Source organism: Strix uralensis, chromosome 23, assembly GCF_047716275.1.
Source record: "Strix uralensis isolate ZFMK-TIS-50842 chromosome 23, bStrUra1, whole genome shotgun sequence".
Classification (NCBI taxonomy): Eukaryota; Metazoa; Chordata; class Aves; order Strigiformes; family Strigidae; genus Strix; species Strix uralensis.
The window spans coordinates 5251747-5277073 of NC_133994.1; the positions used below are offsets into that span (position 1 = coordinate 5251747).

The 25327-nt window shown below is 37.9% G+C and overlaps 1 protein-coding gene across 15 annotated transcripts in view; it reads left to right on the forward strand.

Moving 5' to 3' along the window:
- The window catches only part of KIF1B (kinesin family member 1B), a 96126-nt gene that overhangs the window by 23071 nt on the left and 47728 nt on the right, over nucleotides 1-25327 (forward strand). For 6 of the 15 annotated variants that reach the window (XM_074893187.1, XM_074893196.1, XM_074893198.1 and 3 more), the window contains exons 4-21: nucleotides 514-693; nucleotides 2772-2837; nucleotides 4704-4882; nucleotides 5652-5763; nucleotides 6800-6877; nucleotides 7113-7178; nucleotides 7928-7945; nucleotides 9420-9495; nucleotides 9803-9881; nucleotides 10423-10565; nucleotides 14277-14410; nucleotides 15484-15563; nucleotides 16939-17014; nucleotides 20083-20162; nucleotides 21573-21679; nucleotides 22152-22235; nucleotides 23833-24013; nucleotides 24425-24497. In XM_074893187.1, the coding sequence (XP_074749288.1) occupies nucleotides 514-693; nucleotides 2772-2837; nucleotides 4704-4882; nucleotides 5652-5763; nucleotides 6800-6877; nucleotides 7113-7178; nucleotides 7928-7945; nucleotides 9420-9495; nucleotides 9803-9881; nucleotides 10423-10565; nucleotides 14277-14410; nucleotides 15484-15563; nucleotides 16939-17014; nucleotides 20083-20162; nucleotides 21573-21679; nucleotides 22152-22235; nucleotides 23833-24013; nucleotides 24425-24497 (1812 nt within the window). Of the gene's footprint in view, nucleotides 1-513; nucleotides 694-2771; nucleotides 2838-4703; nucleotides 4883-5651; nucleotides 5764-6799; nucleotides 6878-7112; nucleotides 7179-7927; nucleotides 7946-9419; nucleotides 9496-9802; nucleotides 9882-10422; nucleotides 10566-11744; nucleotides 11787-14198; nucleotides 14411-15483; nucleotides 15564-16938; nucleotides 17015-20082; nucleotides 20163-21572; nucleotides 21680-22151; nucleotides 22236-23832; nucleotides 24014-24424; nucleotides 24498-25327 lie in introns of all 15 variants that reach the window. The other 9 variants (XM_074893192.1, XM_074893195.1, XM_074893194.1 and 6 more) reach the window with 4 other exon arrangements.

Consider the following 25327-nt stretch of genomic DNA (forward strand, 5'->3'; position numbering starts at 1 on the left):
TTCGTTTACACTCTTTTAATCTTAACCCCAAACCTTAAACAACTTTTCCTTCTCTTTTCCCCCTGCTACCAGAGTCTTTGTCAAGACCAGCCACTATAGAATTTTTGTAGCTTCCAGCCTTTTGTTCATTTGTATTAGCTCTCTGAACCCTACTTTTGATTTTCTCCCCTCCACCTCCCTCCTCCCAAACACCCTGAATCTCACTTGTCGGTGATCTTGTATGAAACTTTTCCAGTAGTGTCAACAATGTTCACCAAACAGAACTGGTTGGTTTCTTTGTGCAGATCATTTTCTCAGCATTGATAGAGTGCTCCTGCAAGTGTTGTCATTGTTGTTCTTCTCCAGCTGGTACTGCCTTGGGAAAAAGCTGTGTGTAAAAATGTGCTGTATTTGCCTCTTCCTAAGGGTTTGACCCACAAGATAGAAGTAGAAAAAAACCAAACAGTTGCTTTTTGAAATGTTACTTGAATGCTAGGATAAGACTGTATTTATGCTGTTTTCATGTCTTTTCAGCCTGAAGATCCCTGCTTTGCATCTCAGAGTCGTGTGTACAATGATATTGGGAAGGAGATGTTGCTGCATGCCTTTGAGGGCTACAATGTATGCATTTTTGCCTATGGACAAACCGGAGCTGGGAAATCCTACACAATGATGGGCAAGCAGGAGGAGAGCCAAGCAGGCATAATCCCCCAGGTAGGACAGAACCCAGAAAGGGGATTTATGTTTTAGAGCATGTTCAAACACACGCTTGCTTATAGGCTCTTTTTATATTGCAATAACAGTTAACAGAGAACCACAGCTTACTTCTGAAGTGAAAGAAGTCTACTGAGGAAAGAGCATTATAAGTAATTTTCCCTCTGTTACTTTTTAAAAAAATTATACTATACATTCTGTATATTTTTCCTACATCGAACTTCTCCACTTCTCCAACAAACTAGTAAATCAAGATGTCCTATTCACGGGGTTTCTTGTCTTCTTCTCTGACTTTAGCTGGGACAGCACTTAAGCACTTTATATTCAGCAGGAATCCGAAAGGTGGTATTACTGATGAACATGTCTGAAACTTTATGTGGAAACAAGTTTCCCAAAGCTAAAAACTGAATAATATATCTTGGTAAGAAATGAAGACATATCAAAACATTGGGAAAAAATATTTAGGGTAACTGAGCACAGCCCAGTGTTACTTTCCCCCCTTGAAATTTGTTTTTGACACTTTCCGTGGAATTTGAAGAAGTTGAGATACCCCCACAAGAAATTTTGGCTGTCAAGAATTTATGCCGTCATCATGAATGTAAGCATTCTATAGCAGTTGGTTGTGTGACCCTTGCTCTAAATGCAGACCTTCCTCAGCGTGTAGGCGCTGACGGTGGCCCAAGTTTGTTGGAAGATAGTGCATTCCTCCATTCCCGAAAGAGAAATCTGAGGTTGGGTTTCAGTTTTAATAAGTAAATATGCTGAACAGCTTGAGTCCTCATTCTGCTGCAGGTTTGCAGAAGACATTGGCCCTGTGCCACAGGTGTGAAATGGACAACACGGAGCTTTGTTCCCTGTTAACAGCGTGGGCATATGTACTGAAATAGGTTGCAAGTGATTAGCTTAAAATAATGTTGAAAGAGCTGATGTGATGAAGGACAGAGTTGTTATATCTAAGAATTTTGTTTTTATTACAGTACTATAAAGTAGCAGTGTAAAAGGGGAAATGAGCTGAAAATCTGTGATAATAGCTTTGTGCTAAAGTTTTTTGTTGTGATCTTGATATTCCTGTTTGTTTTTCTGAAACCTCAAATACAAATTAAATGTTTTCCTAAGAAAAACCCAACTTAATAATGCTCTTGTAGATTTAATAATGCTCCTGTTATCTACTGCAGTTTCAAAACAAAATAATTTCCCTCCAATTTCATTGGAGGCCTTCTCATAAAGGCACAACACGACTTATCTGTTTAGGGAGACCTTGTTGAATCTGTTCTCTTTCTTGTCACATACACAGGAGGTACAGCACAGCCATGTAATGGCCAAGTAATACAGGTTGTTGACATGAAATTCTTATGTGTTGGCAAAATTCCCTGTCTGCCACTCCCTGGTGTGGAACTTAATGATACTTTAACCATGTGTTGACTGAATACTTCAGAGTGTGTACTTTCAAAAGCTGTTTATTTTTCATACAGTGGCTTGTAGATATCTGTTCCAGAAACCTCTTTCTACTCTTAATTCCTCTCTCTACCCATGCTTTTTAATCTCCAAATATATATTCATGGCTTGCCCACTGTTCATTTTTTTGTGTCCTTTATTATCTTAATTTTAGGTGTCTCATTTCAGTTACTTGTAGACAAGCACTCCTGAAGTGATAAGCTGCTGATAAAGTATCCCATATGAAGATACTGTTACCAAATTTTGAAATAATTTCTGTCTATTGATTTAAATCCGAATCTTGGAACTTCAGGACATCAAATAAACAGACTGTTGTTTTTATGAGACTAGGGGAGGAATAAAGATTTTAATCATTCTTTTCTAAAATGATTACTTCCCACTTCAGTTGTTATAGGCTTTTTCTGATTTTATTGTACAGGATAATAATACTGGATAAACCTAGAACAGTTGTTGAGATACTATAGAAAATAAGGTTGGATGACAGTGATGTAGAATTGAGATTAAGTATCTTCTCAGTGAGGCTGTATGTGGTTGATGTGGTTGATATAATAGTTTCTTCCCCTGCCCTCACTCTAAAGCTAATTTAATGGCGTTCTTCTGACTTGTGTTTAATCTCTTTCCAGCTATGTGAGGAACTGTTTGAGAAAATCAATGACAACAGCAATGAAGAAATGTCATATTCTGTAGAGGTGGGTACGGTGAGGGATCAAAGAATATCAGTGTGCTGGACATCAAACTGAGCTTAGGTGCTGCGTAATTAAGATGCTGACTTCTGATTTAATTTTTTTTTTTTTGGTAACTTTGTGTCTTTTCTCTGTTTCATGTTTGAGGCAAATGTAAATAAGGCTGGAACTTTTTTTCCCCACAAGGAAATTAGTATACCTTTACTTTTGTAGCAATTCTGAAAGAAATGATGGGCTGAAAAACTTAAACATGCATTTACAGAATTTTTTTTTTTTGACTGCTGGATGGAAGACTTACATGTTTCTTGTCAGTTACTATAGTCATAATTTATACCCTGTATGTCTAGAGGACTTGTCTAGAATAGCTTGGTCACGCAGTCTTACCTGACATCTGTTAGTAAGGTTGGTTTACACAAAAAATTGTTTAAGCTGTGCATACATAAGAAATTTCTCAGTACTTAATTTTTCTTAATTATTATCCTTACTTATGTTGGTCTGTGTTTAGAAAGTGGTTTTCTTATGCTATCATACTGCAGCATTTCTTTTTCTATCTTGTCTCCTTGCCCTGCTCCAAAATAAAAATAAAAGCATCCGCTTTTTTCTTTCTTTTACTATTTTTTCCCCTAATCAGTTTTAATGGCTTGACCTTCAGGCTTCAAAAGAAAGAAGGACAAAAAAGCCAGTAGAAGTCAAATGTGATTTTTATTAATAAATGTGAACTCCAGTCATTACTGCTGCTAAATTACAGAACTGGGAGATGACTAGTTCTGTGGCTTTGAGTCTGTCTGTTTTAACGCTTTGTTTAATTGTATTTTATTAACATTTGATGTCCTAGTGCTTGAATACCATGGGAGTATCACATTTAGGGTTTGTGAATGAGAAGATTCCCACATTTTCATGACGCTTTTTATATTTGGTACTTGTTTATGGTTCTGATTATGTCTCCAAGCATAGACTTGTCCATGTGAGAGAGAGAAATCATCTCTCTTATAATGGAAATCCAAAATAATGACCATCTGACAAATATGCAGACAAGGGAAGACAGCTAGGCAGAAATAGTCATGAAAATGTGTAAATAGGGTATGTGATCTGTTTTGGATATAGAATTAATTTTTCTGAATTGCACTTACACAAAAAGAGACCTTAATTTTTTAAAACTGCTGCTTACATCTGTAATCTCTCCACAGAATGAAAGTGAATAGCTTACTGTCTCTCTTAATATTTAATATCTTGACTGCTGCAGCTGCTAAGTACCTGTTGGACTGGTATAAGCCTAGTGCCGTGAAAAACATAAAAATTAAAGAATGCATTTAAAAATAACCTTAGCTTTATAATTTATTTCAGACGGTGCAGATTTAAGATTACTGTACTTTGAATAATTGTACTGATGACTCGAATACAGCAGGACGTGGGTACAGCTTAGAATCAAAAGTTGCTTCTGCATACAAAGAAATGAATTTATTTTGCTTCTAACATTCATAAGAGATTCCTTGTGAGCAGACTCTTTTTGCCGTCTCGTCTGCCTCTTTAGAAAGATAGTTTTGCTGCTGTGTCATAATAAAGCTGTTAAGATGATTGTGAACTCAAGTGTATAATTCTTAATTAAACACCAGTGTTTTTTGAAATGGCCGAGGGGTCTATACCTGGATGCAAGGCCTGCAGCTTACATTGGAGATCTGATGCATGAGACTAGTGACTCTTCTTCCCCTCTGCTCTTGTCTCAAGTTGTTAAATGAACTCAGAATCCCACCAACAACTTTCCAGTAGTGGACTGAGGGAATTTCTACAAGTGTCACTCTGAAATGCTGCGGAGCTGCTTGCAGAGCAAGCCTTAAGAAATGCTAAATTGTCCATGCAAATTCCTGTTTTCAGGTGAGTTACATGGAGATTTACTGTGAGAGAGTCAGAGACTTGTTGAACCCGAAGAACAAAGGGAATTTGCGGGTGCGAGAACATCCTCTGCTTGGACCATACGTGGAAGATCTATCCAAGTTAGCAGTCACGTCTTATACAGACATCGCAGACCTCATGGATGCTGGGAACAAAGCCAGGTTAGTGATGGTAGCGCGTTACATGTTTTTATTTCTGTTGTGGGTATATATGGCATATAGCAGCAAATTTAAAATATCTTCTGTGATGCATTGGCATTTTTTAAAGAACTCATGTCGTATGAAGAGTATTGTTGAAATATGCACCGATAGATGCTATTAAAAGGCTGAAATTGATTTGTGTGGTGAAATAGCCCTGGAAATCACTGTATAGATATTTAAAGCTTGTAATGGCTTGACATGAGGTATGTAAATAATTATACTGGATGTTAGTTCTGCCTTCGTTATGTACTGTATCACTATATTGGTATAAATAGACGTGTGAACACAGTCTTTTCTTTCATTCAAGTGGTCAGGACTAAAGTTGGCATTCTAGCTTTAGGTTCCGGTTCATTAGTAGTTGTTTTCTTGTCAGCTGTAGGCTCCATTTAACAACGTGTGGGAAAGACTGACATAAACGCTGTGTGGGAAAGACTGACATAAATGCTGCTTGTGTTTTCTTGGGTGTTGTGGTATAAAGTAGCTTATTGAGTACACAGATTGAGGAAGCTCTGTTTAAACTGTGATTAAGATGGGAGTAATTCAGGAGTGAAAAATCAAAGGGTTTGTTAATGGTATTTGGTGTGGCTTGGTATTGGTTACAGGGCAGAACATCAACTCTACAGCCTTCTGGTCTTGTTCCTCTCCAGCTGCTTTTAGCCCTGCAGGTAGTTGTACTTGCAGCATAGAGGCTACTGTTTTCTAAACATGTCTATATCTGTTCATATTTTAGGACGGTGGCAGCTACCAACATGAATGAAACCAGCAGCCGCTCTCATGCTGTGTTTACAATTGTCTTTACTCAGAAGAAACATGACACAGAAACTGATCTTTCCACAGAGAAGGTATGTTACGGATAAGCAGCGTTCTGACTTGTTTTTCACAATCTTCCCTGTAGTCATGGCTGGGTTTAAACTGGACAATTGGCAGTATAGTGAGAGAATGAGAATTAATTGTTTTTTCTGGTGGTTTGTTTAAGGCTGAACTTGCTGCGTGCCTTGACAGCCCTTTTGTTTCTTGTGGGATTTTGTTTGATTGTAATTCTAAAAACAACTAAATCGTGAATATGTGCAGGAGGAGAATGTATAGGTGAGGGAAAATATAGCCTTAAGGACTAGGTTCAGTGGGGAGCAATACATGAAATGTCAATCTTCCCCGGTCTTGTTCCCAAAACCTTCTGAGGTTTTGCTTGTCAGTGCAAAATACTTGCCTTGTTAGGGCACAGAAATTGGGATGAGTGAGACTTAGACACTTCCTGGAATTTGCATGTTAAAAAGGAGTCACACTGTTTAGCATGGAACAGTTTTCTGGCTTTTATTACTCTGAAATAGAGACATTGCATGCAATGTAGCTGAAATACAGGTAATGGTAACGTTTCTGAACTGACTACTGTGGGCAGATCTGAAAAAATTTATGTATTGAAGACCACCCCCCCCCACCCCCACATAAGACCCTGTAAAATTATCATTAATTGACATGCAGTCTGTAGCTGTAGTTAGGCCAGTGCTTTATTGTTGGTGTTACTGGGGTCAGGATGAAACATTAAGTTTCTCATCCTTTGAGGTTCTTGTGTTATATGTAGCAGTAATGATTTCTTTTGTCTTGTGTTCTGGTCTGCTCATGTGAGATCTCATTCTCTCTTTTTAGGTATAGTGATACTTAGAGCATATTCAGACACTTCTTATCCATAAGATAACAGCATCAAGCTAGTTGCTTGTGAAAACTTTGTTTGACTGTAGTTTTAAGCACACTGCAGTGATATTTTGGTTTTTTTTTTTAGACAGTAGAGCTTTTCTCATGGCATAGAATTCCTTGACATTTTGTTCTTACTCTAGTTCACCAAGAGCTAGTTCTTGTTGTTAATGTGCTTTTTCTCTTCAGGTCAGCAAGATCAGCCTTGTGGATTTGGCTGGGAGTGAGCGGGCTGATTCAACTGGTGCCAAAGGAACCCGATTAAAGGTATTGGGCCATTGATGTGTGGGGAAAGAAAGGGTGCACAAGCGTGTGGGGTCTTTGCTTGACAAATAATAAGGAAAAGAAAGGATTGCTATTTTAAGTATAGAAAAAACAGCTGCAAAACTGAAGACTTTTTTTTCCCTCTCATCGTGGATGTGACATTTGGCTCATTTAGTCTACAGAGATTCATGGCTGAACAATTTTAATTACTATATAATACTGGATTCTGTTTTCTCAGGAAGGAGCAAATATAAACAAGTCTCTCACAACTCTGGGCAAAGTTATTTCAGCACTGGCTGAAGTGGTAAGTACAGCATTTACCTGCAACAATCTTTCTGTAGCTAGTAAAACTGCGACAGTAAAAACCATGGAGTACAGCAGAATCATTCACTGTTCTTGGCCTAGCGTTCTCAGCCAAATTGGGTGTGTGTATTTCAGTAGATGACCAGTGTTGATGGTATTCTGTGAATGTGATGCAGGCTGGTAGAAACTTTATTTGTCGATAGATTGAAGCATTGGTTTATTTAGCTGTGAAGAAACCTTGCAAAAGAAGCTTGCGTTTGTGTGGAAGATATGTCTGTGTAACAAGCTTTTGGTTCTGCAGAGCAGTAATTTTATTTTTATTTGAAAGAATAATTTTAGAAAACCAACTGCAGCTTAGTTGTTAAAATTTTTAGAAATACTAGTGTAATAATTTGATTATCACTGGCTTTTTTTGCAATGGCAAGACTTAATGTGTTGAGTTGAGTGAGCATATGTTGATCCAAACATAATGTAGGTTTAGAAAAGTACTCTGTCTTTTATGCTCAACTGTTATTTAAAATAAACCAAGTAAATTATTGCTGTTCCTTTTAAAAGTGAGTTCTCAACAGCTGGGACAGGTTGAATATACTTAAATGCTTTTTAGGTTTTTTTAAATGAAAACTATTTGCATTCATTGGGCTTCTCAAGAACCTAAAATACTATCCAAGCTAACATGGAAGTTACATCTAAAGCTCTGTTAAGAAGCTCATCTTGTATCTTCTTCCTCTTTCTTTAATGCTTTCAACTTAGGATAACTGCACCAACAAGGTATGATGATCTGAGTAGTAGTGGATGTTGTCTTTTTTTCCTGAGTGTAAGATTTTATTCTCTTCACTTTGGAATCAAAGAGCAGGGATCTTTTATTTCAGATCTCTGAGAAATTCCTGTGACTATAAATTATAGTCATGAAGCCTGAGAATTATCAGTACTAACAAATGTTTACACATTTAAGTATCTATTTAGGAATATTCTTTTATTACATTCCTGCTCCTGATTTGATGATTTACCTTGGGAATATTTACTTTTAGTATGGATAACTTTGTCTTTACTTTCATGCATCTACTCTCAATACTTTTCTTCTTTACCCCATGTGATAGATTGTAGGCTATAGTCAATTCTAGATTTCAGCTTTAGCATCTGGTTCTTACCTGCCCTTAGTAATTTTACTTGTCCATTGTAAGGTTATTCACCTTTTGCAAGGGACAACAGAACTATTGCAAGACTAACACTCACATTTTAAGCACCTCTTGAGTGTTAAGAGGAGTTTCACACAAATCATAATCAGGCCTTTTAGTGCAAAGCCATATCCTGTGTTAAATGTTGTGTGGAATTAAACTTTTGGCATCTCTTGAAGCAAGACGTTTGCCTACTAACTGTGTAAATAAATGGATGACCCAAGACTCACATTCTGTTATAGAGCTTTTGAAGTTAATCATTGTTTCTTTTAGACCAAATAAAGAAGCTAGGGAAAGGCTTTACAATGAAATTTGGTGGGAAGTCTGCCAAAGGTGCTGGGAAGGCCCTCTTCTCTTGTGGGGAAGTGGTACATTTGTCACTACTGATTTTGGGACAAAGTACTTAGATACTTGGGCCTTGTGGCATTGTGCTTTGGTTTGAGTAGTCTCTAAAGATTTTATCTTTCTTTTTTAAAAAAAGCCCAAACAACACACAAAACGCCCCCAAACCACCTCCTTTCTACTCATACTCCTAATTTCAGTGTTCAAGTGTACAGCTTTTCTGTCCTCAAGTTTCCTAATAACTGCTTACAGAAACACAGAAGTTTGGATAGGTGTCTTTTCACATGTGCACCTGTATCTCTGTAGCCATGTAATAGACTTTTGACTGCTCTGAAAAGATGTAACTTTTCTAGGAAAGGAAAAGTGAATCTTCCCATGAAAGAGTAAGGGTTTACTGCTTAAATTCTCTTGGAATGGTGTTAGAACACAGAATTTAAATGTCAGGAAGATATTCTTCATACACAGAAAAACCTTTCTGAAGGTAGTGCATTAAGGGAGTTCTGTGAACTGCTTGTCATCATCTGTTTAGATGTCTGAATGTGTTACATGTTATCTAATAGCAAACTCAGCAATCACTTGTGCACCTAAGATGGGCCACCCCTCTGTTTAGATAGCATGTGTATGCTGTCATGGTTCTTTTAATACCTATACTATAATTTTTATGTCTTAAATATTAATTTTCCATTCGGTGTCTTATTTTTCAGTAATGTGTTCTTTCTTTGTAGAGTAAAAAGAAGAAGAAGACAGACTTCATACCATACAGGGATTCTGTACTAACATGGCTTCTTCGAGAAAATCTAGGTATGGCTGACATGCCTGTGCCAATATGAAAAGAAATTCTCACTAAATTTTCTGACTGTTTTCAACTTACGTAATTTAAATTCATATCAAGTGTGAGGTTAAATATTTCTGGTAGTCAAATGTGAGCCATGTAGTTACACCTCTTGTTAAAGTTACAACTCTCCTATGATTTTTTTTTTTATGTTCATTAGTAATGTAGAATAATAGTTGAATTCTATATTTTATTGAAAATACTGATATTTAGTAGGCAATTAGTGCCTAGATTGTGCACTCTAGTTTCATCTAAAATCTTGCCTGCTCATTATAGGTGGTAACTCCAGAACTGCGATGGTTGCTGCTTTGAGTCCGGCAGACATAAACTACGATGAAACTTTGAGCACTTTAAGGTACTTTCTTTTTGTCTGAGATGGATATGGGTAGCTGTTGGCTCTAATGGCCACATTCTATCTTCCAAACCTTTGCGTTGTTATATTTTGAGAAAGTCTGTGGGGAAGAAGACTAGACTGGCAAGAACTCAGTTACCCCAAAAGAGGAAAACCAATCTGTTGTATGTGAATAGGGAGCTAGGGATTTATTGCCAACTCTTAACTTGAAAAATCAAACTCATCTTCTCTTTGTATGTTCTTTTCCAGTGTGGTCCCTAAAATAGAGCATATTAGTCGAGCTTAGGCTTCAAAGCACTGAATAAAGAAAAAAGAAAAAACATGTTGTTTGTTGTACATATTGTTAATCCATCTTGAATAGGACTTGTCTTTTTTGCAGTAATACCCTGTATTAAATACAAATTCAAATGAATGATTGAATATAATCCAGGATTCTCTTCTGTCACACAGCTGGAAGCTAAATGTCTCCTATATTGCTGCATTCCTCTGTTGCATATAATTTCTATGTTCATTGTAAGGTTTCATTGTTTTGGTGTGGTTCCAGATATGCTGATCGTGCAAAACAGATTAAATGCAATGCTGTTATCAATGAAGATCCCAATGCCAAACTGGTGCGTGAGCTGAAGGAGGAGGTGACAAGGCTTAAGGATCTCCTGCGTGCCCAAGGGCTGGGAGATATTATTGACAGTAAGTGGATTAAACAGACCTTACCATCTTGAGGTGGGTTTCTCTTACCAAGGAGGGAGAGCTGGGCCTGTGGGAGAAAGGGGTTTAAAACTTGGAAGTTAAATGTAGGTGCTGATATTAAATTTTGAACATGGTTTTAGCAATGGTAGCCTCTTCTGTCTTTAAACAACTGATCCTAGGATTGTCTGTAGTGTTGACAGGCCACCTTCAAACTCTCAAGTTAAAACATGGACACTGAGTTTCCTGTCACTGTAGAAATGATTTTGTGTAATAGAACTTACACATTCAGGAGTTGCTATAGTAAGTTATGGAGGCTTGTTGTTAGGCTGCCAATAAAAGAAGAATAGTTGAGATATAGAAACTTAATTTTGTACTGAGAAAGAAAGCATCTTTTCTTCCTCCTCAAAGGGTTAATGTTATTAGTTGATACCTGACTTCAATGCCATCCTTGCTCAGAAAGGAAAACAATGGCTAATTCCTGTTAGACAGTGTCCCGAGTGACAAACGATTTGTCATCTCAAAATAACTAGCTATCAAACAGCTGCTTGTGAATAAATAATGAATTCTCTTGGGGTGAGATTTAGAGTTAGGTTGGCAGAGCAGTATTGTACTGTTTTGCTTTGCCAGCAACCTCTTAAAGCACCAGAACACACTTGTGCCTGAGTTATTTGCTTGTCCTCATTCCAAACAAGGCAAATAAACTAAAATTTTAGCTGGTACATTCTTCTGTAATATGAACAGTGACTTAATTCCTAGTGAAGGAGATGCCCATAGAAACACAGAATGAGTTCCAGGGGATTAAAAGATTCGTTGACTTAAAGAAGGAAAAAAAAAATCATAAAAGTGAATGTTGCACCAGTTTCTGATTTGTCAGAGCTTATTTGCGTGTGAAGCAGAAGTCCCGACTTAGTCACACACTGCTTAAAGATGTGTAACATGTATTTACCTTTTTGTTTGCTTGTTTTCAAGAGAATGGGGCCAGAAGACAATGAAATGCAGGTGTTTTCATGCTTGGTACAGTCTGAGGTTTTTGGTTCTAAATCAAAACTGAAAATACTATGTGTTACTGAAAATTGTGTTTTGTTTCTTTAAACATCAAGTAGTATTCTCTTCCCTTCCTGTGGCTAGTGAACCTTCAATTTTGATCCTTCTTGTATTTTCCCTCCTGCTTCCTTTCAGTTGATCCAATGGGAGATGAATACTCTGGAAGTGGAGGCAAATGTGTGTATTGTGTGATTCTCTTTTTAACCTGCTTTCTCTGGGTCAGCTTTTAACTGAGCTTTGCATGCCAGCATTTCTCACAGGGAAATCCCAGACAGAACACTCACTGTGGAATGCAATGCAGTTTCATGGAAACTAGCTTAACCAGCATTTCTTAGATTGAGTCGACAGTCAAAAAGTGCAAAATTTAAAATGCAACATATGTTCGTTGCTTTCTTTCTGGCAGAATATAGAAGGGAGAGTGGTAATTTCTTAGTCTGTTTTCATGACAGCCAACAGTTTAGATTTGAGCTAGAAAATCTTTTTCTCAAATCTTTCTCAAGTTCCTCAGTTGAAACGGCTTCTGCTCACCTAGCTTCCTGGCCTTTTAACATCTCTTTTCCACCTAGAAGTATTTGTTTTAAATGTGTCAATAGATGAACTCAAGATGAAATGTTATCAGTTCTTCCTGGAAACTGAGATTTATTTATTTTGTATAGTCTCTTTAAAAAAAAAAAAAGTTGCACATCTTATGCTGATGAAGGTCTCTTATTTGAGCTCAAGTACTTGGTTGCAGATGATTAACTCAATAGGGTTAAAACCAGTCAGCAAATAGCATTTTATTTCTGTTCTACTGTTTGCTTTTATGAAAGGGAAATAGACATAGTCCATTGCAAGAGAAATGTATTCTATGTAGGTTTTGGGTTGGTAGACTTTTTTAAACGCTTTCAGTCAGTCATCTTCACCCTCACTCAAAGAATATCAACTGGAAGAGATCTGTCTGAAATTTCCTACAATTAAAGCTACTGGTCGTGTAAAGACTCATCCTGGCCTTGTCTTATGTTCTGATGCTGCTTCCAGCGTGTGCATATGTCATCTGTGTGAAAGCTGCAGCCTCCAGGAGAAGCGTGCATGATGTTGAGGGTTTTGGTTCTCTGTGGTCACAGCAACTGTGAAAGCTATTGCAAGTGCCACTTCCTTTATCTTCAGGAGTGCATGTGTCTATTGCCCTTTTGAGACTTCATCCTCCCTGCTGTCATGCCTGCTTTCCTCATCCCGATGGCATTCCCTTAACCTGCTTTTCTTCTGTTAAACTCCCACCCCTGCTTCCTGTATTTGCAGATGGTGGTTTTCAAACTGACCTGATGCAATCATCAGTTTCATGAGGCTGAAACAGCAGGTTGAATGTGGAGTGAACTAGGGCATAAGGCTGACAATAGCAGAGTTGTTCAGGATAAGAGTAGAGGAGGTGTAGGAGGATATGGAAATTTATGCAATGTCTGGGTGAGCACCTCATTTTTCTAAGTGTGAAGCCCTTGTTTATAACTTGCAAGGTCTGGTTTGACCTGTTTCTTTCCTAAGGATACTTATTTTAAATTATTTGTTTTTGAAATAGAATTTAAAACCATCAAAATTATTAAAACTGAGCTGTTTAGTTGTCTGATATTTCCATGTTAAAAGATTATTTTTTTTTGGTGTGTGATTATTCGGAGGATATGGTTTACAGACATATCTGAGAAGCTAAGTTCTCAGATATATTTAAAATAAATTGCCTTTGGATATTTGTGCTTAAATCATTCATACACCTTTTTCTTGTTTTCTGTCTTTCAGGGAGGCATCTTTCAGGCCTCCAGGTTGTCAGGCTACAAAAGCTGCCTTATTAAATTTTGGGGTTTTTTAAGGCCTTCCTTTTCTAAACTAAGACCAAAAAGCTTTAAAGCACCTTCTGAAGTATGAGAGCCTTATCAGATATTTCACTGATTGGGCATCTTAGATTTCCATAAGGAGGGTCACGAAGTAACATAATGATGTTATTGTGAACTTGTGTTCTCTTCTCCCCGTCATGGACTGACAGGTGATTACATACTCTCCTGTGAGAATTTAAGGAGGAGTAGTTCTTTGTCCTCCTAGTCTGGGTGGTTCAGCTGCAGAACCACTGCTGTGATAAAGATTTACTGAATCATCATTTTAGATTAAAGGAGTCTGGAAGAGAATGTTTTGCTGAGTTTAAGAGGTTGGTGTCTGTTCAGACTTCAGCCCACAATGTCACTAATCTCATGAGGAACTGAATCTGCTCCCGGTCTGAGCTCCATGGTGCTCAGTTTAATGTTCAGTTAGGAAGAGGATGTTTTATTTTTTGGCAAGTGTGTAATTCATTTTTTCAGGTTTTTTTGGTCAAAATGGTTTATGATGCAGTCCTTACTAATAATCCTCAGGGTCTGAACTGAGTTACTGTTATGTTATGGATACTAATATTAAAAGATTTGTTTCAGAACTGCCATCTAAAAATTAAAAAACTTGTCTTGTTGCTGCTTAAATGCTTTCCTCTTACACTGGTATTTCCTTCCTTTCCTTTTCCCTCTTCCTTCCCTCTTCCTATTTTCCTTTTTCCCATCTTTCTGCCTTCCCTCTGTCTGTGTGTCTCTCTCCCAGATTTGAAAGATTTTCAGAACAATAAACATAGATACTTGCTAGCCTCCGAGAATCAACGTCCTGGCAATTTTTCCACAGCCTCCATGGGGTCCCTCACTGCATCTCCATCCTCCTGCTCTCTCAGTAGTCAGGTGGGCTTAACATCTGTGTCCAGTATACAGGAAAGAATCATGTCCACACCTGGAGGAGAAGAGGCAATTGAACGTTTGAAGGTAGGTATCGCTGTAGATTAAGGACGCTATTAGTTTGGTCTTTTCCAAAGCTAAATAGCGGTGAACCCTGGAGAATTTTCCTTCATAAATATGTCTAGTATGCTACTGTTTCTGTAGGAAGTTGTCTGAAACCCACTTGCACCTTAAAAAGGGCACTTAACTGTGGTGGGGTAGAAACTGGCACAGCCTTTCCTGTTAGGATTATTTAGGTTTAATTGTGGCCTGGAGTGACTAAATTATAAATGAAAATCTTGATTCTTGTTTACAGGTCCTCTGATGCAGTGGTAATTATGGAAAATTTGAGTATAAGTATAGATTTCAGGAGGTCTGGTCAGCACTAGTGTGGACAAAGTCTGACTAGCAAATGCACTTGGCTTTCAGAAAACCAAATTACCCCAAAGTTGAAAAAAGGAGGAAGAATAATCCTGCTACTGTTGTATTCACCCAGCCCCCACAGATTAAAATGTGAAGCACACAGAATAGCATGCTTTATCCAGACAATAGCGGCCTTGTCCCAATTCTGCATAGAATTGAACCGCATCAAAAGTGCATTACAGTGAAGTATTTCTTAATTTTTATGAAAGCCCCCCCCAATCTCCATGGGTGGATGAGTGGGGAGGGCTGGCTGTGTTGAATCTATGCTTCTTTCTCATGTCTTGTCCATGAGACACTGCCACAGGGATTGGAATGGGCTGGAACAGACACTGCATATCCCTTTCCTATTGGAAACCGGCTGTTGCTATGGAAATAACAGTGTGGTCTCTGCAGTTCTTGGCATCCAGTTGCTGAATGATGTCTGTAAATCAGATTTTAAAAAACAGAGAAAAGGAAAAATAATTTGTGTGGTTCAAATTAAAGTTTAACTGTGGTTAGATATGAAGTTGTCTTCTCAGCTTGCCTTCAAGGCTATTTACCCTTTTAAAATTAATTTTAAAATTTTTAAGTGCTGGGAGTACTTTTTATATCCAAAATTAATTTGAGGTCTAGAACTGAGCACAAACTGCACTTGCTTTGTGTATTATGTGAAGAACTTTGAGAGGAATGGTAAAACAGCTTCTGGGATTTTCACACAGGAATCTGAGAAGATCATTGCAGAGCTGAACGAAACATGGGAAGAGAAGTTGAGGAAAACTGAGGCCATTAGGATGGAAAGGTCAGGAATCGGAAGTGCTGTAAATGTGGATGGTCTCTAGAAAATGGAGAAGGGTGGAAAATGGAGACTGTTACTCTGTTCAGAATCAATGGAACAGCAGAATAACGCTTAGTGATAATTCTGCTGAACTTTGTGTTATATATAACAGTAGGGGCAATGCTGAGAGAAAGCTGTGCTCTTTCCTGTATTTCCTACAGTTAGTGTTTACCACTGTAATTCAGGTAACATCCTAAGCTGCTTCTGCTGTGAAGCAGCATGGAGTCCTGGTCTCTTTCTTCTCCCATCATTCACATACATTCCAAAGATTCTAGCCCTAAAGTTAAGCAGAAAATAGTTAAGTTTTTGGTACCGGAGTATCTAAAACTATGAAACAGCTCCAGCTTTGGTTTGAGTTGTGCTTTGAGCAACAAGATGGATTCTTAATAATTGTCAGAAAGTGGGTGCAACCAAACATAACATTAATTATTAGAATATTAAAAGCTTAAAAAAATATGTAAGGGGAACATCTTTGCCTGGAAACAATGTGATTGAGCAGTCTATGAAATCATGAGAGGTGTATGAAGAAAGTGGATGGAGATTCATTGTTCACTGACAGAGCTAAGGGACTTTAAGGCTGACGGGTGATTTGAAACAAATAGGAATTATCACAATGCATAGGTAAGCTGTGGAAGTCTTTACTGCATGATGTGGATGATGGTAGGAGTTGAATTAAAAAAAAAAAAAGACAAAACCTCAAAAACAACAAAACAACCTTGGATATTGGTTTAAAAGAAATGCCACAATTCTGGAAATTCCTTAGGAATAAATTGGTAGATTGTGAGAATACTTTGGGGAAAATATCACAGTATTTACCATGTTCTTATTCTTCTGTGTTGGCGTCACTCTTGTACTTTGTCAAAACCAAGAATACTTGTTACATGAACAGTTTGACCCAATACAATCCTTTGTATGTCTTAAGAAGGAGAGAGTACTTTCTCTATTAGATCAGGAAGAGCCAGTTAAGTCTTTGTAAATTAATGAAAAGTGGTAGCTCCTTTTACATAAATTAAATATTGAAATTTAGAACAGATTTTAACCTTCCTTAAAGAAAGCAATGACTGTAATGTCCTAAAATGTACTTATCTTGTGATACATGGTTGCACTGAAATGCTGTTAAATCTCGGTAATATTTTTGTTGTTGCCATTCTGCAGGCTATAAACTCTAGGACTAAATTCTAGAAACTTGCTCTATTGTGTTATGAGGTGGTGACAGTCCTGGCTACATGGTCGATGGATAGGCTGGTTGAAAGTCTGATATATTTCATTACATGGCTTTCATTAGATCTTATTTTACTGAAGAAGCCTAAAATATGGTAAATATCTTTTTTTCTCTCAGGGAGGCATTGTTGGCTGAAATGGGAGTTGCCATTCGGGAAGATGGAGGAACATTGGGAGTCTTCTCACCTAAAAAGGTAGAGAAAATTGCTAACTGTTGCATCGTGTATCCAAAAGGCTGAGGCTGGAAGGAGAGGGTGATGAGGGAGCTGCCATTCATACAAGGGCTTGTATTCATGTAAGATACAGAAGAACATAAATGAGGTTTTGACCCTTAGTAGTAAGTTTCTTTTACAATATCTTTTTGGAAGTAGCTTTAGTGTTAGAATCTATCAAAACACTCTCCATCTAAGCATTATTTTGCCCGTAATAACGAAGTTGGATGCTGTTCCTCATGCAAGTGATGCAACATAATGCTTTTAGGGAGCTGCAGAAAGAACTGCGGGTGGTAGCTTCCATTGGTTGTTAAAGTAGGGAAGCATGGTCTAGCCTAATACACTGATGAAATAGGAGCAGCGTGAAAAGTTCATGGGGGGACTTCTGATATCAAAAAATGGTTGAACTTTTTTGTACCTTCCTTTAGAAAAATCTGTGCCGCAAGGAGAAGCGTTTGCAGCTCCTTGCATATCTGTCGATTTGGCAGTAACTCAGAAATGCTGCCTCTTGGATTGTTGTTGCCATTTTCTGCAGTAGCTGTGTGTGACCTTAATATACTCTACCTATTCTTCTTTGAGATACCCAGGAAAGTTTTGAAGTCTTGTTTTAGTGCTCTTCCTTGAATTTCTTTGTTAATCCTTCTTCCGCCTTGGAAAAAGGGATTGTAATCTAATGAGCCACTGAACATGGGGGATGCAGGGGAGTATTTCTTTTGGTACACGTCAATAGTTCTATTTCCTGAAATTTGAAAGAAGCAGAACTGTGCAGGAAAAGGGCATAAACTAGTGCTATAAATATAAAATGATCAAGTTAGTGAAGAAGCTATCTATGGAGTTAAAGCAGAATTATTGCACAAGGAAAAGAACATACTTTCTTGTATTGCAAAAATCTTTGAACAAAATTCACAGGGTAATATTCTAGCTGAAACTTGCACGTGCAAGTGTGTAACAAACAATCTAAGATTAAATGGGGACCTATCTAGAGGCACTGTACAGAAATACAGTACAGCAGAACTGGTTAAAATGTTTAATCCTTCTCTTAAAGTAGTGTTAGACTGTTATGTTTTGAGTCGGTGGAACTCTGGTTTGCCTTTGGTATATACTCCAGAAATGCCTAAGGTTTGTGAAGACACTAAGTCGTTGAGTGTTCTTTAAATTTCTTTCTCTTATGTTATGGATCCTCATCTCCTTTTAGATTTTCCCTCAGAGGCCCTCAGCTCTATTTGATGACTCTTTTGGTGCATTTTCAGCTGATCAGGTTTGTGTATAAATGTCAGCTGGATTAAGTAGTTGCTTTGGTACTAGATAGTATTTATTTTTACCCATATAGGATTTATTAGGAGAAATAAAACTCCTGACCTAGTCCTGTCTGCCTCTGTTCCTTGCTATCCTTGCACTTCAGTTTCATTAGTTGTTCTTCTAGTAACTGTGGCTGCTGTTGTGAAACTTTAGGAGATGTACATAGAAAATTGAAGGGTATTTTTATAAAGGCTTTACACTTCTGAGGTACCAGTATAGATCTAATCATATGCTGCTAGGACAGCACTTTGTTTTTACCAGCTGAGCTGTAAATTGAACTCTGTAAGGTAAACTTTGCCCACTTCACAAATTAAAAGGTATCATGTTGTGCAGTCATTGCTGTATCTGCTGCTTTTGCCTTGATGGCAGAAAACTTCTTGAAATGGGTTGTGGAAATTGAATTGCTTGTGCTCTCATCAAAGATGGGAGCAGGGAAAATCCCTCAGCTCATGCTTGAGGAATGCTGTACGGGAGAAAGTTGAAGGCATAACTGTCTGTGGATGAATGAGTTGCCTTTGCTAGCATCATCTTGCATGTTGTTGAGTTTTATTTCTTACAGAGCTCTGTTGCCTGTGAAAGACCCATTCAGACTTTGATTTAGTGTAGTAAATGAGCTCGGATGCTAAAGCATGTGTGTATAAGGTACAGCATTATTTTCAAAGTGTCCAAGTGGTACAAGTCATAGTGGTGTTACAGCAGTTGACGATGTCTGGGATTTGGTTTCTCTCCGGTTTTCTCTTGATTTAAGAGCTTTATACAGCTCCAAACGTTCACCTGAATGCAGTGAATAACGATGATGGCATGGGACATCTTCAGCTGCGGTTTTAGGTGGCCGCTATAGATTTAGGTGTGACAAAGGTGTGTCTTTTTTTTTTCTTCCCTTTCTGTTTTTTAGTTAAATCTTCCATTGGGCAATTGACAATCAGACTTCTTCATTCAAAGACAAATTTCATTGTGAATGTCCAGTAATTTTTGAGCTTCTGTAAACTGAGTGTTGTTAGCATCTGTCTTCAGTAAACGTTTTTGCAGTGAGAGTAAGTTGACGGAAGCAATGTTTCCAAGGAATTGTAGCCAAACTTATTTCCTTTTGTTAAATTTATTCTATTTGAGAGTAACAAAGGGGCAAGTGGCTTATTAACAGTCTTATTTCTCTTTTATCATATTCTTTAATTCTGTTTAACCATTTTTGCCTTTTCTTTTGTGCTTGTGCTTACTGCTATCTCACTGGCTAGATTTTCACACCAAGGCCTTGTGACTTGTTTGCTGATTCCAGTGGGGTTTTTTCACCAAAGAAGGTTGGTTTAGTGACCGTAGTGGATTTAAATTTAGAAGAACTTTAGATGAAGAGCTTTTTAGCTATTTGTATCAGAGAACGTTGGTAGTTTTAGATTTTCTTTTGATGTTAAACTTTGCCAAATGAACACCTGACCTGTATTGCCCAAGAAAAGCCAAAGTTGATTCCACATCAGTTTCAAAATTTTACTGAAACAACCTTTTCTGCTGTTGGACTTCCCTTTACCAAAGTTTACAGAGACTTTACAAGTAATTTTTTTTTATTTCCCAGCTGAAGCCTTTATTCCCTCTATTGATTGATATTTCAGATAACAGGTTACATTTGAAAAAATGCATTGTGAAATGACCTTGATATACATAACAAAACTGCTGGATTAATATACATCCTCCACAGCTGTGGGAAGAAGACTGAAAGTAGATCCTTGGTGCTTAATTAACTTTTCTCTTTGTTCTTTCAGACTCCTCATCTTGTAAACCTTAATGAAGATCCACTCATGTCTGAATGTCTGCTTTACTACATCAAAGATGGTATTACTAGGTGAGGATTGGTGCTAATATGCTCTGAAGTCTGCTTCTTTGCTTGCTCAAATCCCCATGCTGGGGACAGCCTGAGTTTAAGTAATAATTGTGCCTTGAGCTATTCAACTTGCAGGTACTAATGAAGCATGAGATTGCTGTAGGTGGAAAAAAGTACAGAAATGCATTTTCTTTTAAGTTGATTCTGTGCTTTAAAAGTAATGTTTGCAGTCACTCAGCTGTATAAGAAGTTTGTTACTGCACCTGGGCAGTAAAAAGAAGCATGATATCCCTTCTAAGATACAGGAAAACAAAAGTAATAAAACTTATTGAAAATACCTTTGAGGTTTTGATGAGTGGAGGATTGAAAACCTTAGTACTTGATAAAAGCAACTGGAATATGGATGAATGTTCTCTTCATTATTTAAATAAACTGTTATCCATTCCTCTGCACAATTAATGTATTCTGCATTCACCTATATGAGATTAAATTTTATTGTCAGATTTGGAATTTAAAATGGATTTTATTCCAAAACTTGTCAAAACATCTGGGAGAAGAGAGGGTGATTTTTGTTATCTTTGGAGCACTAAGCCATGTTTGGTTGCTTAGTTTGTATATTCCTGGTGAAGAGTACACAGACAGGTGCTGTTGTGTGGTGCTACTCTAATGTGCGTAGGACCTACTGAAAAGAATATCAAACTTGTAAAGAATTCAGCACAGAATGATGAATAGGATATCTTAGGGCTTAAGAAATCATAAGTTTCGAGCATAGCTAGCTGACATCAGAAATGTGTAGAATAATAAGTACAGCAAGAACTTTATAAACACGGCATTGAAAATTAAGTTATCCATATCTAGAATTGCTCAAATATTTGAGTGTGGAATGGACATAAATCTTCATGCACCAGGGATACAGCCAACCTCTTGCTGTCTGGAAACTGGATGAAACTGCTTGTGGCATCAAGTTATTCAGCAAGAGTCTCCTGAGCCATTTTTGCTCCTTTTTTAAAGTGCAGATGGTGATTGTTGGAAGTGATGATCACTCTGTGCCAGCTGAAATGCACCACTGGAAGTTCCTGTCACTTTTTTTTTTCTTTCTGTGTCCCTTTGCTAAAGGGAGAAGGGGGTACACAAGAGGGAAGGAAATGCATTAAACCCAGAGGTGTTTAACATTTCAATTCTCTCTTTAAATTACATGTTTTAAGAGAGAGAAAACTTACCTTTTCTTTTGTCAAGCTGTTACCTTCCAAGTCATGGTAAATCTGGTAAGTTCTCTGCAATGCAGAGTTAGCGCTAGTTCAAACCTTTAAACTTGAAGGCTAGTCTTAATAGTTTAGACTTTTTTTCCAGGATATTTCTGGGCTGTATTGTCCTACACAGAGTTGTAGAAAGTGTCTGATTTGCTCTTTAAATATCTTTTGTTGGACCCAGGGTTGGCCAAGCTGATGCTGAGCGGAGGCAAGACATTGTATTGAGTGGAGCTCATATCAAAGAAGAGCACTGTATCTTTCGAAGTGAGAGGAACAACAATGGTGAAGGTAAAAAAACTACTCCTAGCAAAGTATTGATGAATCTTTCACTCCTCACTTGATAGTTGGTCAAGAAATACTGTCATTTGAGAGTTTCTCTTACCTCAAGAAAACCATTGGCTTTGACTTACTGTTTCTTGAGTTTTAGGGGAAGAAAATTTAAGTAATAATATCTTCAAATTGCAGGCTGCAGTCAGTATCAGAGTTAAGTTCTGATCTTGGTTAACTATAAACATAAAAATTCAAACAGAAAAAATAATAATTTCAAACTGCAATATGTGGAGATGTCAGTAGTATTGATTTTCTCATGGGATTTTATTTCTTTTTTAACCAGCATGGCATCAAGGAGTGCTTCACTTGTATCTGGTTTTGGTGTTAGTGGGAAGATAGGCAGAAAGTGAGAGGTCTCTGGGGTTTGCACACTTCTGTTTCTGTGTAATGCTCTCTAAAGTCTCACTTGTCCATGTTGTTTTCTTCATAGTTATTGTTACTTTGGAGCCTTGTGAACGATCAGAAACCTATGTTAATGGCAAGAGGGTTGTGCAGCCTGTGCAGTTGCGTTCAGGTAAGAAATGTTAGAACAGATTTTTCTCTAGATTCTCCATCTAAGCATTGTCCATATGTGACATTTGCATCATATGTAGAGAATGCTGGGTGCTGTTACAGGACAGCAGTGTTACTTTTTTGGAGTGTAGCTTTTAAACAGAAGTTGGTACCATCCTCCTTTTGGCAGCAGTTCGTTTTCTTTTATTCTTTGCTGCACTAGCTGTAAGTGTACTTAAAATATTCACTGCCACGCAGCATCCTGCTTGTCCTTCTGCTTACCCTGATATTATTCAAATACATTCTTGCCCAAGCCTATTGCCCTTGGCAGTCTCAGTGAGACAGAGCAGACAGACTGCCAGTTGCTGATGGAAAATTCCCAGTTTCCTGGCAAAGCTAAGATATGACCCTCTGCAGGAGTACAACAGCTTCTCTTTGCTCTCATTAATTTCCCACTCAGTCCCCTACATTCCTTTAGAAAGGCATGTGGGGGAAGAATTAGGAGGGTGTGACTTCCCTGAATTATGAGTTTGAACCTATCTCTTTCAAGCTATGATGCTTTCTGTGTCCCTCCCCCATTTTTCCACTGGTAAAAAACCAAAACTCAACCAAACAAAAAAACCCCACCTCTGAATTACTTGCACCAAGTTATAAGTGAGTATTTTCATGGAACCAAGTGTACTGACTTCAGCACAAGTCTGGACAATGAAGGAAGAACAAGTTCTTTGTTGTTCTGTACCTGCATACAGCTCATATTGAATACCATGACTTTCGTAATTACTTTTTTTTAAAAAAAGTAGATTTTTTTCCTTCTGCATCTGGATAATTGAGTTACTAGAGGAATATAGACATGGTCTCTGACATCTTTTAAGAGCCTGTAGTTTAGTACTACAATGATAAGGACAGTTTTGGTTACTTTGGAGGTCTAATTACTAGAATGCCATTTTAATATTTCAACTACATTAATATGTTCTCTGGAAGAGCAGAGCCTTTTTACTGTCTTCCATCATCCACATGTCTTGGGCTTTGTGGACATCTGTATCTCTAGGATTTAGCCAAAAGACTTAACAGTATTAGATTTCTTCAGCTCAGCTCTTTTGACATTAGTGTAAAAGAAGCTGTAAAATCCTTCCATAAATCACACTGATTAGATCTCCAATAAAATCAATACATGTAAACCACATTTTAAAGAAAAGTAAGCACCATTCCAGTGCTTGAAGTTAGGCTTTTCCAAGTGGAAAATTCTGCTGAAGTGGCTTTTGCCCATGTTTTGGCACTGTCACTGGAGGAGAGGAATGGGATTTAGTGATGTGTTTTATTTACTGCAACTGTTGGTCAGTCTCTAAGTTTGTCGTTTAATTTTTGATAAGCTCTGCTGGGATATTAGATTGGACCACTGAGGGTGGTGTGTTCCTCTATGAGCACTGCTTCTTATCAGCAGTGGCTTGTTCTGTACAAACCAGGCATTCTGGGTTTTTTTTTTCTTGTCACCTAGTTAACTTCAGTGTGTACAGAAATCCTTATAGGGCAGTCACCCAACAGGATAGATGGGATGAATCATTCAGTGATGTTTTTCAATGGTTTTGGAATCCAGAGTTAACTTCTGTTCCTATTTTTAGGGAATCGTATCATCATGGGTAAAAATCATGTCTTCAGATTCAACCATCCAGAGCAAGCACGAGCAGAAAGAGAGAAAACACCATCAGCTGAGACTCCCTCTGAGCCAGTTGACTGGACGTTTGCTCAGCGGGAACTTCTGGAGAAGCAGGGCATTGACATGAAGCAGGAGATGGAGAAAAGGTAACAGAATAACTCAATTTCTACTTCAAACAAGGAGGAGTCAGCTGTAGGTTATTTGGGTGGTGTCTGTGCAAAACCTAAACCTAGGTTCTGCCACATAGCATCTCTGCTGCCTATTGTGAAAGTTCAGAAAGCTTCTTCATTATTTTACTTCAGTGTTTAGTGCTTTGGCTCCTTTAAAAATCACAGGGAAGCACCAGCTGCTAACCCTACAGACCTTGTGGTGAAGGACTGAACTGTAGCTTATAGGAAGTTTCACTGCTATAGTCCTATAATAGACAAATAACAGTTACTTTTAAGTGGAATGACTTTTACTCTTCTAGTTGTAATTTGATGGGCTGTGCGTGTAGAGTAACACCAACGTGATAATGATGATCTCTTTGACTACTTCGTTCTTTTGTTCATCTTCAGATTACAAGAAATGGAGATTTTGTATAAGAAAGAGAAGGAGGAAGCTGATCTCTTGTTGGAGCAGCAAAGGCTGGTACGTGTCCTTACTTCAGATTAACTATACCTTTGGCCAACAGTAATTCCTGTCCTTGCTTATCTGAAAGTTTAGGAAACCTGCTTGGGTTGTCTGCACAATGCAGTTCTCCCTTTGCTTCAAATACTTTGTGTCTACAGTGAATTATTATCAGTGTGAGGGAGCTCCTTCATGTGAATTCAGAGGTTGTAATTGACCATGAAGAGGCTTTAATCAGTTCTTGTTGGGACAGGTTCGATTTCTTGCAACTTAACCTGTAAGAAGGGCATTTCTATGCTCTGTGTTTTTTTGAAGTTCCTTTTCAGTAGTCTAAACAGCTACTTCTTGGGATGTTTGCCTTTATTTTTTGTCTTGGATCACCAGAACATACTAATTTTGTGCTGCCAAAGAGATTCCTAGAACACTGATGTGCTAGGTTTATTTTTTTGAATGATGTCTGAAAATCTTGCTGCATTGTGCATGTTTTAACCCTTCTCCCTCCCCTGCATGGAGTTCCTTGTAAGGGTCTTAATGGTACACATGGCGATGGTGAGCTTATGACTAGGGAGCAGTGTGCAAAGGGAATGTTAACTTGTTCAGAACAATGGGAATTCCACCTTCCCACCTATTTCTTAAATAGGAAGTCTGATAAATTAAGTCTGATATAGGAAGACTTCAGTCTTCTCCCAACAAATATCTTCTGAAGTGCATTACAAATAAAAATGCATGCAGTCTTCAAGCACCCTGTGAATTTTAAAAACAAGACCAAGCCCAGGAATGAAATCTAGATTTCCTTAAGACACTTGAGTCTCCTGATTCTGCTTTAACTACATTGGGTTGTCTTTTAGCCA